General features: G+C 44.8%; 1 protein-coding gene and 1 long non-coding RNA gene across 6 annotated transcripts in view; one reads left to right on the top strand and one right to left on the bottom strand.

The window, feature by feature from the left end:
• Positions 1–13,518, top strand: part of GRIK4 (glutamate ionotropic receptor kainate type subunit 4) — a 341,226-nt gene extending 327,708 nt beyond the window's left edge. For 3 of the 5 annotated variants that reach the window (XM_053269826.1, XM_053269825.1, XM_053269829.1), the window contains 5 exons: positions 1,019–1,184; positions 2,458–2,683; positions 4,413–4,541; positions 8,215–8,333; positions 13,001–13,518. In XM_053269826.1, the coding sequence (XP_053125801.1) occupies positions 1,019–1,184; positions 2,458–2,683; positions 4,413–4,541; positions 8,215–8,333; positions 13,001–13,363 (1,003 nt within the window). In that variant the 3' untranslated portion in view covers positions 13,364–13,518. Of the gene's footprint in view, positions 1–1,018; positions 1,185–2,457; positions 2,684–4,412; positions 4,542–8,214; positions 8,334–10,832; positions 10,923–13,000 lie in introns of those variants that run through there. The other 2 variants (XM_053269827.1, XR_008311082.1) reach the window with 2 other exon arrangements.
• LOC128333817 (uncharacterized) lies at positions 8,236–10,671 on the bottom strand. The gene is made up of 3 exons (XR_008311084.1): positions 10,557–10,671; positions 9,437–9,543; positions 8,236–8,359 (listed from the first exon to the last, which is right to left on the bottom strand). It is a non-coding gene; the product is annotated as an uncharacterized LOC128333817 (long non-coding RNA).
• Positions 13,519–13,742: the final 224 nt, after the last annotated feature.

The following is a 13,742-nucleotide window of genomic DNA, read 5'->3' as shown; positions in this document are numbered from 1 at the left end:
TTGATTTTTTTAAAGTAGACTGCTAGTCCTCATGAAGTTCATATTTTTAAACTGCTAGTCCTCATGGCAGCAGATGTAATCCTGGAAATGCATGAGCATTTAAGCAGATTGAGCAGGTTTAATCTTGAGAGTACATTTGTCGTGAAGGCTCAGAAACAAGACAACTGTGAAGGGTGTGTTCTTGTTGTGGGGGTATTATATTTATTATTATTTCTTGTTTGCACAGTCAAACAGGTGTTATTGACTGGTTTGTTTTATCCAGACAGCGAGTCCTTCTCAAGGACCTGGGATGCCAGAATTTTGTTATCAATATTGTTGTTGTAGTAGGTATCACTGCAAAATGTAGGCTGTTCCCAGTAAAGTTGTTTTTTGTAGTTGGCTGGTGGTGATTTCTGTGGTCCCTATGGTGTTGAGGTGCTCTTCAAGGTCTTTTGGAACTGCACCCAGGGCGCCAATGACCACTGGGATTATTTTGGTCTTTTTCTGCCACAGCCTTTCAATTTCAATTTGTAGATCATAATATTTTATTGTAGATCATAATATTTTATTATTATTTCTTGTTTACACAGTCAGACAGGTGTTATTGACTGGTTTGTTTTATCCAGACATCGAGTCCTTCCCAAGGACCTAGGATGGCTGAATTTTGTCAATGTTTATTATTATTATTATTATTATTATTATTATTATTATTATTATTATTATTATTAACTGAATGGGGTTAAATGTCCCTGAAGCACTCAGTTAATAACAATTGCATCCATTCTGGAGCATGTCTACCTCTCTTTATGCCAAGATTAAGCTGAATTCCTCCTCCTCGTCAAACTGGGGACTATCCTTGAGACACTGAGCTCTTCACAAGATCCTGCTGGGACAGTAGTGGGTGCTCAGTATCTTGCAGAACCCGCACTTCCTTTTCTGCAGGAGATGGTAGCTCCGAGATGCAGACAAAAGTGTGGGAAATCTCACTTTGCCTCCTTCTCCTCCTCCTCCTTCTTCTCCTCTTCCTCCTCCCCCCAAGGTGGGCCTTCACCTTGATCATCATCTCCTCCTACACAGCCAACCTGGCAGCTTTCCTCACCGTGCAGCGCATGGACGTTCCCATTGAGTCGGTAGACGACCTCGCTGACCAGACTGCAATTGAGTACGGAACCATCCATGGGGGCTCCAGCATGACTTTCTTCCAGGTCAGTCTTTTGCTGTGTGGTTCATGGGAAGGCAGGTCCTCTTTCCATGAGAACTGAATGCTTCCCATTCAGCCAAGTCCTACACCTGGTCATGTCAAATCTTTATTCTTGTCCAGAGGTTCCCAAGAACCTGTGGCCCTCCAGATGTGGCTGAACTGCTGTCCCCATCATTCTCAACTACAATTTATTGTGGCCGGGGATAAGAGTTCCAACAGGTTGGGAATACCTGCTCGACTCTGTATCTTAAACCCAAATCGTTGGGTTTACACAAACAGATCCTTCTCTTTTAAAAGCCCTGGGTGTTCTTTAGAACTCCTCTATCAATGTTCAGAGGAAAAGGGTGGTACAGTACTCCCAGAGAGCAGGAGTAAAGACCCTCCTTTACAGAGGATGCACACAGTTCTCCAAGTGCAATCGGCAGTGACCTTCAAGAGATCTACCTTCCCCCTTTCTGTATGGTGTTGGTTTTTGTTTTTATTTGTTGTTCAATTTCTATACCGCCTTTCTATACCACCTCCCAAGGTGGTTTACAAAACTTAAATTGTTTCGTTTTGTCTTGTTTCTCTTCAACTGCTCCTTCCAAGTCCCATCAGCAGGGACTCAGCACACCCTGTTGTGTGGCACAGCCTCCAGCGTGCCTATTTCAGACCAAGGGCAGCAGATACTGAGAGCTTCAATCTGCCAAAACCCTGCCAATGCATGGATTACAGCAGATCAGAGGGGTCCTGATCCCCTTACCTTTTATCATGCCCCGCCATTGCTGTTTTTTTAAGACTACAGGGGGGACTTGGTCTGTTTAAAATGTGGCTCCGACCATGATTTGGTAGGAGCAGGGACTTTTTGGTGGTGGCATCCCCAACACTTTGGAATGTCCTTCCATTAGAGACCTATATGAACCGCACTCACCCGCACTCTTCCTTTAGGCACCACATGAAGTGTGTTTCTCTAGGCATACAGGACTGGGTGATTTTTCTACTTGGTACTCCTTTCTGGCTGCTGTATTTGTGATCAGCCTTATATGTCAGGGGGCTGATGTAGCATTGTTCATTTGTTTCATTTTTATCACACTGCTGCTTTTGCTTCTTACCGATGTGAGCTGCTTTGTGGTGCAGAACATCAAGAAAAGTGGGGTAGGAGGTCGTAAGCATAAAACTGAACTGGGGGTGGTGAAGGAGGTGCTTGTATTCTATTCCCCCACACACACACACATCGCTCCTCTCTGGTCATGGCCAAGATTCCTGCTGCAGCTTGTCTTCTGTTTGCTCTCCTGCAGAATTCGCGGTACCAGACATACCAGCGCATGTGGAATTACATGTGTTCCAAGCAGCCGAGTGTCTTTGTCAAGAGCACAGAGGAAGGGATTGCCAGGGTGCTCAACTCCAACTATGCCTTCCTGCTGGAGTCCACCATGAACGAGTATTACCGCCAGCGCAATTGCAACCTCACGCAGGTCGGGGGCCTTCTGGACACCAAGGGCTACGGGATTGGCATGCCAGTCGGTAGGCAGTGAAGCAAAATTCTAGCTCTTCTGGGCTGTCTGCGGAGGATCAGGGCATTAATAGGCTGGAAGAGTTTCCGAACAGATGCCAGGCGCATTTGCACGGCCTTCGTGCCTGTTGCTTGGCTTCAAAGAGACAATTGCCAGATCAATGGCTTCTAATGTATTCATTGGGGTGGCATCTGAGATGAAAGGTTTCCAGACATTTCCATGATAACTCCTTCCATGTTTGCACTTTGTTGTTCAGCTTAGATTCAGGATGCACAAGAGAGGGGCAGGTTTTGACAAAAAGACATGTGGGGATTTTTCGATAATACAATATTAAATGGAGTCTGAAATAAACATTGGGCTCCCTTTCATGTTGTTGATAGCTCCTAGACCAGTGAGGTTCACTATTTTTCAAGCAGGGACCACCTTGGCAAGAAAAGAAAAAATCCTTCAGTGTGAGAGCTATTTCCCCCTGTACCTCAGGACAGTACTGTGCTTTTCTTGGGCTGGGAGGGCCCTTGAGGAGAGAAGGAACCCTCTCTTAAGAGTTCTAGGAGCAAGAAAGCACTGGGAAGGGCTACATTTCCCAGCACTCTGTGCATACCTTCCCCAATGGTGCAGAGGCTCAAGAGGGCTCCATTTCCTCTAAAGGAGCCCACTGGCACTGGGCAACGTGCAGCACTACACAGTGAGAATGGCCGTCTCCACATGGGGCCACGAGGACTGTGCAGAGTATTTCGCTTTGGACAAAGCTTCAGTATTAGTTAGGGAGACACACTTAGGGTTGATGGGGGTGACCAGTGATCTCGGGGCCTTAATGCTGGTTTAGTCAGTTGGCTCCATGTGGTTCCAAGGGGAACTGGTATGGACATAGTCAATGACAACGGCAGGGATATCAAGAGAGAACTCTGTCATTCAAGGGCCACATGGGATTCCAGAACCTGAAAGAGCTCATCTGGTCAATTTCATATTTCTGGCCGAGAAATAGACACAACTGTGCTGCAGTCTGTAAGCAGTTTAAATATCGGGGCTCACTCCAGTGTGGTGTAGTGGTTAGAGTGTTGGTCTCGGACAGGGGAGACCCGGGTTCTAATCCCCATTCAGCCATGAAACTCACTGGGTGACTCTGGGCCAGTCACTTATCTCTTAGCCTCACTTACCTCACAGGGTTGTTGTGAGGATAAACATAACTATGTATAGTAATGGCTCCTTGGAGAAAGAACTAATCGAAGAAAGAAATTAATAATAATAATATAACCCACTGACAAATTATCCAGTGCAATGCTTCCTGAAATGTGCACAAGTTACACAAGAACATAGGAGCAGTAAATGTAACATTCTGGGAGTTGTGATCAGTTACCAGAAGCAAACTTCATTCAACAGTTCATATTTGACAAACATTTGGGTTTTTTTAAATATTTCACTTTAATATTAAATGACCTAACACTACTCTGTTAAACAGCTAACTCGGTATGTTGATGACTCTCCAATACACAAAACATTGGTTACCCTTGAGGTATTCTGATTAGTTTTTAAGCTGAAATCTATGGGAAAGGAGGAGTGTGAACCACCCAGGGACTTGTGTATGGGGTGGTCTAAAAATGTGTGTCAAATAAAATATCTTTGCAAATCTCAACTATTTAGCAAATTATGCTTTTGGAGGGTGGGGAAGAGATTCAACTAAAAACAAACATGGGCACAATATCTGCTCTTCCTTTGAAACCTCCCTCTTGGCTTTGCAGGTTCCCTTTTCCGTGACGAGTTTGACTTGGCCATTCTGCAGCTGCAGGAGAACAACCGTCTGGAAATCTTGAAGCGGAAGTGGTGGGAAGGAGGGCAGTGCCCCAAAGAGGAGGACCATCGAGCCAAAGGTGACATTGACTCCCCTCCCTCCTTCCTCTAGTGTGTGTCTGTTCATAAAGATGTACCAGGAATAGGGTCACTGCTGATGAGCATCTAGGTTGTTCCACATCAGCTTTCCAGCTCAGGGATTGCAGAGTCCTCCTAACGCGCACTAGCTTTTCTGAATAATAGGAGGAGAACACCTCGAAAGTACGGCCATGCCTCATGCTGGGTGTTTGGCCTAGGGCGGAGAGTGGAAATGGCCAGATGACAAATTTTGGGGACAGATGGAGGGCAAATAGGCTCTAATGAATGTCCACTGTGTGGTGGCAGAAAATAGATCACTTGCGGGACACTCTCCAAATCCAGAGGTTCTTTTAACGGCAATGGAACTTCACCAGAGGAAGCTGCTGGATAATGGTCCATTCTAAAGAAGGGAAATGGCAGGGAATCTAACAACAAAGTGCTACAGCTGAAGAGCAAGACCTTCTGGGAAAGTGATGCAAATCACCACGCAAGACATGACTTTAGGCTGACATCCTAGCTAACACGAAGACCCACTGCCAGCCAAAAGGAATTGCTGGGTGTGTTTTGGCAGTCACCCTAAACTAAAGCAGAACAGCTTTCTTTCTTGGGAGAGTAAAAGGTTTGCTGGCGAAGGGAAGGGCCTTTTGACACTTACAAGATCAGGGAGCAAAAGCCAAGCAGCCTGGGTGGGTGGCCTCCGTTATGTTCCTTTGGGGGGGGGAAACTAGCTGGAGGGCGGCGAGCTGGGAGACCCAGCATGGCCTGAAGGCATGCACTTCATTAGTCAAATTGTCTCTCTCTGTCTGTGTTGCAATGTAGGGCATAGGCAAGAAGCTGGCATCTGGATACTGTATGGCAGTGAGCATCACCTTTTTTCAAGCGGGGGCCACTTTGGGGGTGGAGGGGGGAGACTTCAGCATGAGACCTATTTCTCACTGTGCTCAACTCCACATAATACTGTACTTTTCTCCATGCTAAGAGGGCTCTTTAGGAGAGACAGAACCCGGCCCGCTCTTAAGAGCTGTAGGAGGAACATGCTGCAAAGGGCTACACTTCCCAGCACTCGATGCATGCCTTCAAAGATGGTGTGAGGGCTCAAGAGGGCTCAGTTTCCCCTCCCAACTCTGGGCAAAGCAGGGCTCTGCACATCGGGAACAGTTGCTTCCACATGCTGCTGGGGGAGTGGGGGCTGTGCAGAATATTCCACTCTGGCCAAAGCTTTACACAGGTCCAAAAGACCATTTATCCGGGGCTGATGTGGACCACCAATGATCCTTGAGCCTTACAATGAAGAACACTGCTGTATGGGCTATAGAATTTGATTTTAAACAAGGATAAGCATGAAAAACAAATATGCGGGGAATGGAGGACCCTTGGAAACATTTTCCAAGGAGTCGGGAAGCAGAGATCTAGGAGGCCAGATTCAGGAGCATCATCCAAATCTGGTGGGAGTTGGCAGCAACAAAGGATTTGAGGGACCCCTAAGGAGATGCGAGGTCCAAGTCAGGAAGGGGGTTACAATCTGAGGCAGCAGTCAAGAAAAGGGATCAGGAGTGTCGGCAAGGTTCTTGGGCTAGCAATGAGTTGCTTGGAGTGAGGAGCAAACTCCAAGTTTGGCCTTTATAGAACTTGGTGTACCGGGCTTGGCTATTGGGAACAAGCTGTCCTGGTACTCCAGGATCAGCAGACTAATAATCCAAACAAGATGGTGTCCTCAATGCATGGAACTCAGTTCCTTGGGTTTGCAGAGGAAACAGAGCACTAGAAGGTGCTGGAGTCTGATTCTGGAAGCCCCAGCACTCTCGCTCACTCTCTCCCCACCCTTTGGTGACTTACTCCCACCTTGAGGCATTTTACTGGTGACTTTCAGATGACTACTTCTAGATTCTCTTGTTCCTCATCCCGCTGCCTAGACTAGTAAATGCCATCCTAGTTGAAGCCTTTCTACTTACAGCGGTGTGATTTACTGGCTAGCAGGAACGCCCCACAGATGCTGCGAGAAGAATGATAGGGATCAACAGAGAGACAGACCCTCTGCTTTTTTTAAAAAAAGGAAAGCAAAGCAGGTCAACAATTTACAAGGCAGCTGGTGAAGCTGTATGTCTAAAAGCTATGTGGAGATTAAGTCAATAAATCATTGATTCTCACACTTTGATTTACTGTTCCAGCGGGGAGAGGAAGAATTTAGAGGTGTCCCGGGTGATTAATAGTTGAACATGATAACCCCATCAGAAGCCACCACACGGTCTATGGTAATCAATTTAATCAACAATCAAGTCCACCTAAGACCCCCGAACAACAAGGAACATAGACAGGAATGTTGCTTAGAAACCTTTGGCCAAACATATAGGTGCAATTCCCACAACTTTTCTCTTGGGTCCAGTCCACCGTGACCTGCTGGTTTCATGGATTTATATTTATGGACTTAATATGTTTATATCCCACTTTTAAATTACCAACATGGTTTACAATAAAAACAGCATTCCATTTCAATCATTCCAGTGCCGCTATACCATAAGTGGATGAGAGATAGGGACCAGAATCAGTTAAATGTTTTACTGAGATACTGATTTAAAACTTTCATTAAGTTTTAACTTAACTCACTGATGGCATTCTGGTCCAACATACCTCTAACATAGTATCTATTGTTAGTATAATATGACTGAATTTCAGGCAAAGTACCATCAGACTCACAGCGAACAGAATCCAGAGTGAAAGAGTCATGATTATGTCCCATTGAAATGAATCAGACTTAAGTTAGTCATATTTCATTTATTTCAATGGAGTTTAATTGCCCACTCTCTCTTTCCTATCGGCTTGAGCTATGATATTTGTGTGTGCTGCTAAATGGTGTTCTTACCCACATAGTAAGAAAATGTCTTTATTTGCAGAAAAAATAAAGTTTTTATATTTGTGTAGCATAAGCACCTTGAGAATGTGATAATGAAAGGTGGTACAAAACAATAAATAAAAAACAAACAAACATACATGCCTGCTCTCAATCAAAGTTAGCAAAAGAAAGGTCTGGGTGGGTCTGTTGTTCTCTGGAAGTATGAAGCAGCTCCTTAAAAGTTAGTCTGGGTCATTACCCCAGACTCTGGAGCCCCCTGAGTAGGGAGTGGGGAGTGGGGAGAAACTAAGAGATGAGTCGGATAGAGAGGCACCATAAATGCAGACATCCAGTGATTCCCTGCCACTGGGAACACCCATACCTGATAAACCAGAAGAGGATCAATCAGTACCCCCACCAAGACTCAAGGGCTCCGCCCTGCCAACATCCTATAATTTGGAGGAATCTTCCAAGGACCTTCCAGCTATGATGGAAGCATCCCAGAACCATCAGAGCAGGGACCTGCAGAATTGGGCAAAGCTCCTCTAAAAGGACCAACACTTGCTCCTGGAAGAGGTGAGATCAAATCACTTCATAGCAACAGGCTACAAAACCTGAAACCCGACGATTCGCAACGAGACACCACAGGAGTAATTTCCCATTTTGCTGCAACACCCAGCTCTGAATTCTCCTGATCTGCGCTGACCGTGGTCCTGACCTGTTGCCCTGGGAGCTGTCCAAGGTCTTCGGGCATCCTTGGTCCTTGTCCTGGTAGAGACTGTGACAGTGCCTGGAGCAGGCCAGTCTGCTACACTAATGTTGTTGCTCTTTCTGTTGCTTTGTAGGACTGGGAATGGAGAATATAGGTGGAATCTTTGTGGTTCTGATCTGTGGTTTAATCGTAGCGATTTTTATGGCAATGCTGGAGTTCTTATGGAGCCTCCGACACTCTGAACACTCTGAGGTAAGTCTCTTCAAGAGGTGCACGTTCTAGTATTTAGTCAAGAAAGACACATAATAGCCCCAGAAGAACAATCCAGTGGGTTCCACAATATCACAGCAACAACAAATATTTATATACCGTTTTTCAACAAATGTTTCCAAAGCAGTTTACATAGAGAAACAATAAATAAATAAGATGGATCCCTGTCCCCAAAGGGCTCACAAGCTGAAAAGAAACATAAGATAACCAGCAACAGTCACTGGACTTACTGTGCTGGAGGTGGATAGGGCCAGTTACTCTCCCCCTGCTAAATAAAAAGAATCACCACGTTTAAAATGTGCCTCTACCACTAAGTGTTCTTCATTTTAACGAGTACCTAAAAATCCAAGAAAGCGTTAAATGGTGAAATTTAGACCATGGAAGCATTCTGGATGGAAGCAGAAAGATCACTTTAGATATTTCAAATGCAAATGCTAAACACTAGAGCATCTCATCTCTAAGAGCCAATTCATACACAACACATTTCCCACACGAAACTTACTTCTATGTAATTAGCACAAAATCTGCAAAGTGGTCATCACATGTGTCAACTGCACGGGTGAACAATTTGCTTCTTATTTGCTTCCCATTGCTAGTGTGCATGTTTTCTGTCTAGAGAATCGCATAATAAGTGGAGTCCCAGATTTAATAGTTGAGGGAACAGAGCTGAGAACAGGAGGTGACATCATAGCACTACCAGCAATCAAGATGGCGCCCACCAGCTCCTGATGACTTTATGCTAATTTTGAGTTAATAGAGTTTTTCAATATTTTGTCCATAGAAGTGGGGGAGGGGCTCCCAGCAATTTCAGATTTAAGTAAAGCTTTTAAGACTATTATGAATTATTCTGATTCCCCAGGGCACTGGGAAGGGAATTAAATTGTTGCAGTCTCTCGTACAAGACTTCAGGAGCGCAGAGTAGAGCAGCAGCAAAGAGTTCAAATGAATAATCCAACCCCAACATCTTCAGAGGGGTAGTTAACCATTTATAAGGCATGATACTCAAAAAGTTTTTTTTAACTACCTGTTAAATATATCCCTAATACTTTTGCTTTGCCGACATTAATTTGCAGCCTCAAACTTACTGATATTTCTCCCGTTCTGTCTGAATTTGAAATGTAGCTACTGTATTTAAAGTGGTATCACCTGCAAATGGACCCATCTGATGCATTTTGGAGCCAATGCCTGTAACCTGTAAAAAAAATTATTATTTTGCCTGATGAGACAAGCAAAGGGTTCAAACAGAAGGAAATGAAAGCAGGAAGATAATGTTCCCCTGCCTTGCCCCCTTTTTCCAAAGTAGTTTTTCTGACAATACACCATTGACCACTGTGATTGCCTCAGGACAGGAATAAAGAGAATTAATCCTTCCAATGAATTTTGGGCTGAATTCCATTCTAATTAGCATTGCTTTTAAACACAGCCAATTCTAATGATCAAATGTGTTCCCTGCATCAGTTGCAAGAATTACAACAGGCTTTTTTCTCCATTTTACTATGATGAATTATGTTAATGTTTCTTCTGATGCAATCTGCTAAACATCCATTTGGTATGAAACCAGATAGGAAAGAATGTATATGATGCATTTGCTTGTATTATACTGCAGTACAATTAAGAAGGGCATTGAACTCCAAAAATAAATTGGGAAAAGCTGGGGAAATAATTGTGAGGTGTAGGCTGCCTTTAAAGCATGTGGGCTTTTGATACTTTGAGTCCTAAAACAGTACACGTATACATAATTTGAATAGTTGGAGAGCAAAGTTAGAACCTATTAGTATTTCAAACATTTATTCAGTTTTCAGCAAAAAGGTTCCCTGCCAAGCCTCCGGAGAGCCAGTGTGGCATAGTGGTTAGAGTGTCGGACTGGGACCAGGAAGATTCACATTACCAGATCTCTGACTAAACCCTGGGCCAGTCATCATCTTTAACTAACCTACCTCACAGGGTCATTGTGAGCATAAAGTAGGAGGGCAAGCATGTCAACTTGAGCTCCTTGGAGGAAGGGCAGGACAGCAATTTAACTGATATTTCCATACTAACTAGGGCTGCGCCGAAATGGGAGTGAGTTCATAAGCCTTTTCTCCCCTCCCAAATCCCTCTGCCTTTTGGGATAACTTTCAGGGGGGCATTTTCACTGTTTTGGAGGGGCACTAAACAGAGAATGCACATCACTACAGACACACAGTCAGGTGACTTGTACCTCACCTCCATTCTTGGCCTTCAGATATCAGCGGTGGTGATCTACAGTGAGCCTCTTCATAACCCTGATCAGCAGCACCGCTTTGTTGCTTAGCAGTGACACCATCATCACACAGCCAATCAGATTCGCCCGTGTGACAATATGACAGATGGCAAAGGAAACTAATTCAGTGCAAGTTCAGTGCCTATTCTGCCCTCACTCCGAATGAGCTTTGCTTGTCCTCCATGAGCCAAGTCCATCGCCAGATATTATTGGCTGTGTGATGGTGTCATTTTTACTAGGAAGAAGAGCTATTTTTCATACAAACAGTTGTGCTGGAGCTGCACCCAACTGAGACAATGAACAGCACTGAACCTGTGCCCCCAAAATGAGTAAGTTCTGGATGGTCTTTTAGGAAAATCAAACTCCTCCTCAAGCCTTGTTTTGCGGCTGAAATGCTTGCAGGAGAACCCTGCTCTACATATTCAGATTGCTAATGAAGATTTAAGAAAGTGGGCATTAAAACTGAGATCATATGGTATCTGTAAAGGTATAGATGTGTGGAGAAAATAGAGCATTGCTACCAAGAGAGTTATTTATTGCATGAGTGTCTAGACCTTTTGCCACCTAATGGCACAGTGGGGAAATGACTTGAACACCTATATAGGGCAGCAGCAGCAATATAGGAAGATGCTGAAAGGCATCCTCTCATACTGCGTGGGAGGAGGCAATGGTCAACCCCTCCTGTATTCTACCAAAGACAACCACAGGGCTCTGTGGGCGCCAGGAGTCGACACCGACTCGACAACACACTTTTATTTTATGTAGATCTTTACATGGCTTGGTATCAATGCCTTCAATTGTATTCCTGTTTGAATGCAAATGTGCTGAAGGAACTCCTTTTAAGTAGTCCTTCTGCATTTGAATCCATTCGGATATCTTATGTTCTAAAGATCTGGTTTCTGTACTGCATGAATTCTGCTTCCCTGCACACCTAAGGGCTAAAGGAGTGAACACAGAGGAGTCCCTCACAGTACTGGTGTATCATGCAGACTAAAAGGCAGAGGTACAAATCAAGAAGTTCCTAGTTTGAATCTTGCCCTGTCATGATTGTGGTAATCAGCCATTTATGCTCAACCACAGCTCCCCATTTGCAATATAGAAATATTAAAACTGACCTACCTTACAGGGCTGTTGTAAGGATTACCATGTGTATATGAAACACCTTGAACATTCCAAAAGTGCTGTACAAATGCTCAGTATTGAGATAAGACATCACTGCACAATCTGGCTATATCTAATGATAGATATAGATAGATATAAGTTTATTCGGTCATTGACCAGCAAATCTTGACTAATGATATTTGTGAAAGGTCTGCCATATTTGTGTCACGCAGAAAACAAGAGTACTTGGTTTAAGTTGTAAACTGCTTTGTTCATCTGAGAACGTTACTTGTATTTGCTTGCATAAAATAAATAAAAAAACGAGTTGATAAAAGGTTAAGACACAAGCCCCGAATGTGGGTGGGGTTGCTTAGAACAGCATGATTACCCAGGGGAAGTCAAGATAGGTTTAATACCCAGGTTTTAGACCTCATCAAGCATCCAAAGCTTAGTTCTTCCTATGTGGTAAACCAGCATCTCTAGGGTGTACCCCTTTAGATGGACCAGGTGTCCCTCTACAAAAATGTTTGTTTGTTTTTAAATCCCCAATCGCAACAAAACGAGCATGTCAGAAAGCTAGCCTGGAACTTTTCTTCTTGGCATCAATGCACTGGGGTTTTGTTTCCTTGGATGGAGGAACATTCAATGAGTCCAGAATAGGACAAAACCTTGTTGACCATCACAGTGAGAACTAGCCCAGAAATTCGGTTCTGAACAGAAGAGAGATGTTTGATGGCAAATAATGGATCCCAGCTCTGAAAAGGCTGCAAGGAATGTAGGCTTAAAATACACATGAGACTTTTTCTGGAGCCCAGAAATACTAATTCATTGATAGTGATTTCAGGAATGGGCAGGCTTTAGACCAGGGCTGTACAACATCGACCCTCCAGATGCTTTTGGACTACAACTCCCATCACCTACATCAAAAGTGACCAATAGTCAGGGACGATGGGAGTTGTAGTCCAACACCTGCAGAAGGGCCAAAGTTGTGCTTCTGACAAAAGACTACTCCAGAGTTTTGAGAGACCTCAGGAGACTAGAATGAAACCCGACTTAACATATGCAGGAGAAGGAGATGAAAGAATGCACTCTATCACTTCAGACTGCATTTGGAGGTTGCCAATTCTGGGGGCTCCCATATATCGAGAACACAATGCAAACATAACACCAGAACAGTTGGCTAGTCCCTTAGAGGTGCTGGTTTTCTATCTGCATGGAGAAGCATTCAAAAGTGGTATCCACCAGCAGAAAGAGGGTGATGCTGAGATGGTCTCTTCCACGAAACTGACCTTCCGTTTGTTTGTAGGTGTCCGTCTGCCAGGAGATGGTGACAGAGCTACGTAGCATCATCCTTTGCAAGGACAGCTTCCACCCTCGGCGGAGGCGAGGGGGGATACGGACTCGCCCCATTATCCAGGAAGAACGGCGGGCCCGCGCCACAACCACGCTCAGCAATGGCAAGCTCTGTGGCGCGGGTGAGCCCGACCAGCTAGCACAGAGACTTGCGCAGGAAGCCGCCCTGGTAGCACGAGGCTGCACGCACATCCGGGTGTGTCCGGAATGCCGGCGATTCCAAGGACTCCGAGCACGGCCGGGACCAGACTCCCCCTTGCAAAGTGACGAGAGCTTGGAATGGGAGAAAGTCACAAACAGCAGCGAGCCTGAGTAGGACAGGCCTGGGGGTGGCCGGAAGAAGCTAATGTTCCATTTTACAGAACATGAGACTTGTACACAGTGCTGAACTATTTTTAAATTAATAAAGCAGTTCCCCAGCTTCTCAAGAGCAAGTCAAAGCTTTCAGCTGGGGACTGAGCCCAATGGGAACTTCTTTGTTACCTGTCTTATATGGGAGAGTGTCTAACCTACCTACATGCTGAAGCACTAGGAGGAAGATCCTCAGGCCAGGCTGTGTCCTGGGAGGGTCCTTCCTCAGCCACTTCCTTCTCAGAAACTGGAGGCAAGGGGTGTGCCAAGGGGAATCCACCTAGAGAAGGGAGGAGGAAGCTAACAGAATTACACAATATGGAAGTGTCCTAAACTGGGTGGAA

The sequence above is a fragment of the Hemicordylus capensis genome, chromosome 8, assembly GCF_027244095.1.
Source record: "Hemicordylus capensis ecotype Gifberg chromosome 8, rHemCap1.1.pri, whole genome shotgun sequence".
Classification (NCBI taxonomy): domain Eukaryota; kingdom Metazoa; phylum Chordata; class Lepidosauria; order Squamata; family Cordylidae; genus Hemicordylus; species Hemicordylus capensis.
The sequence above is the reverse complement of the archived record's forward strand: the minus strand, read 5'-3'. Positions and strand labels throughout refer to the sequence as shown.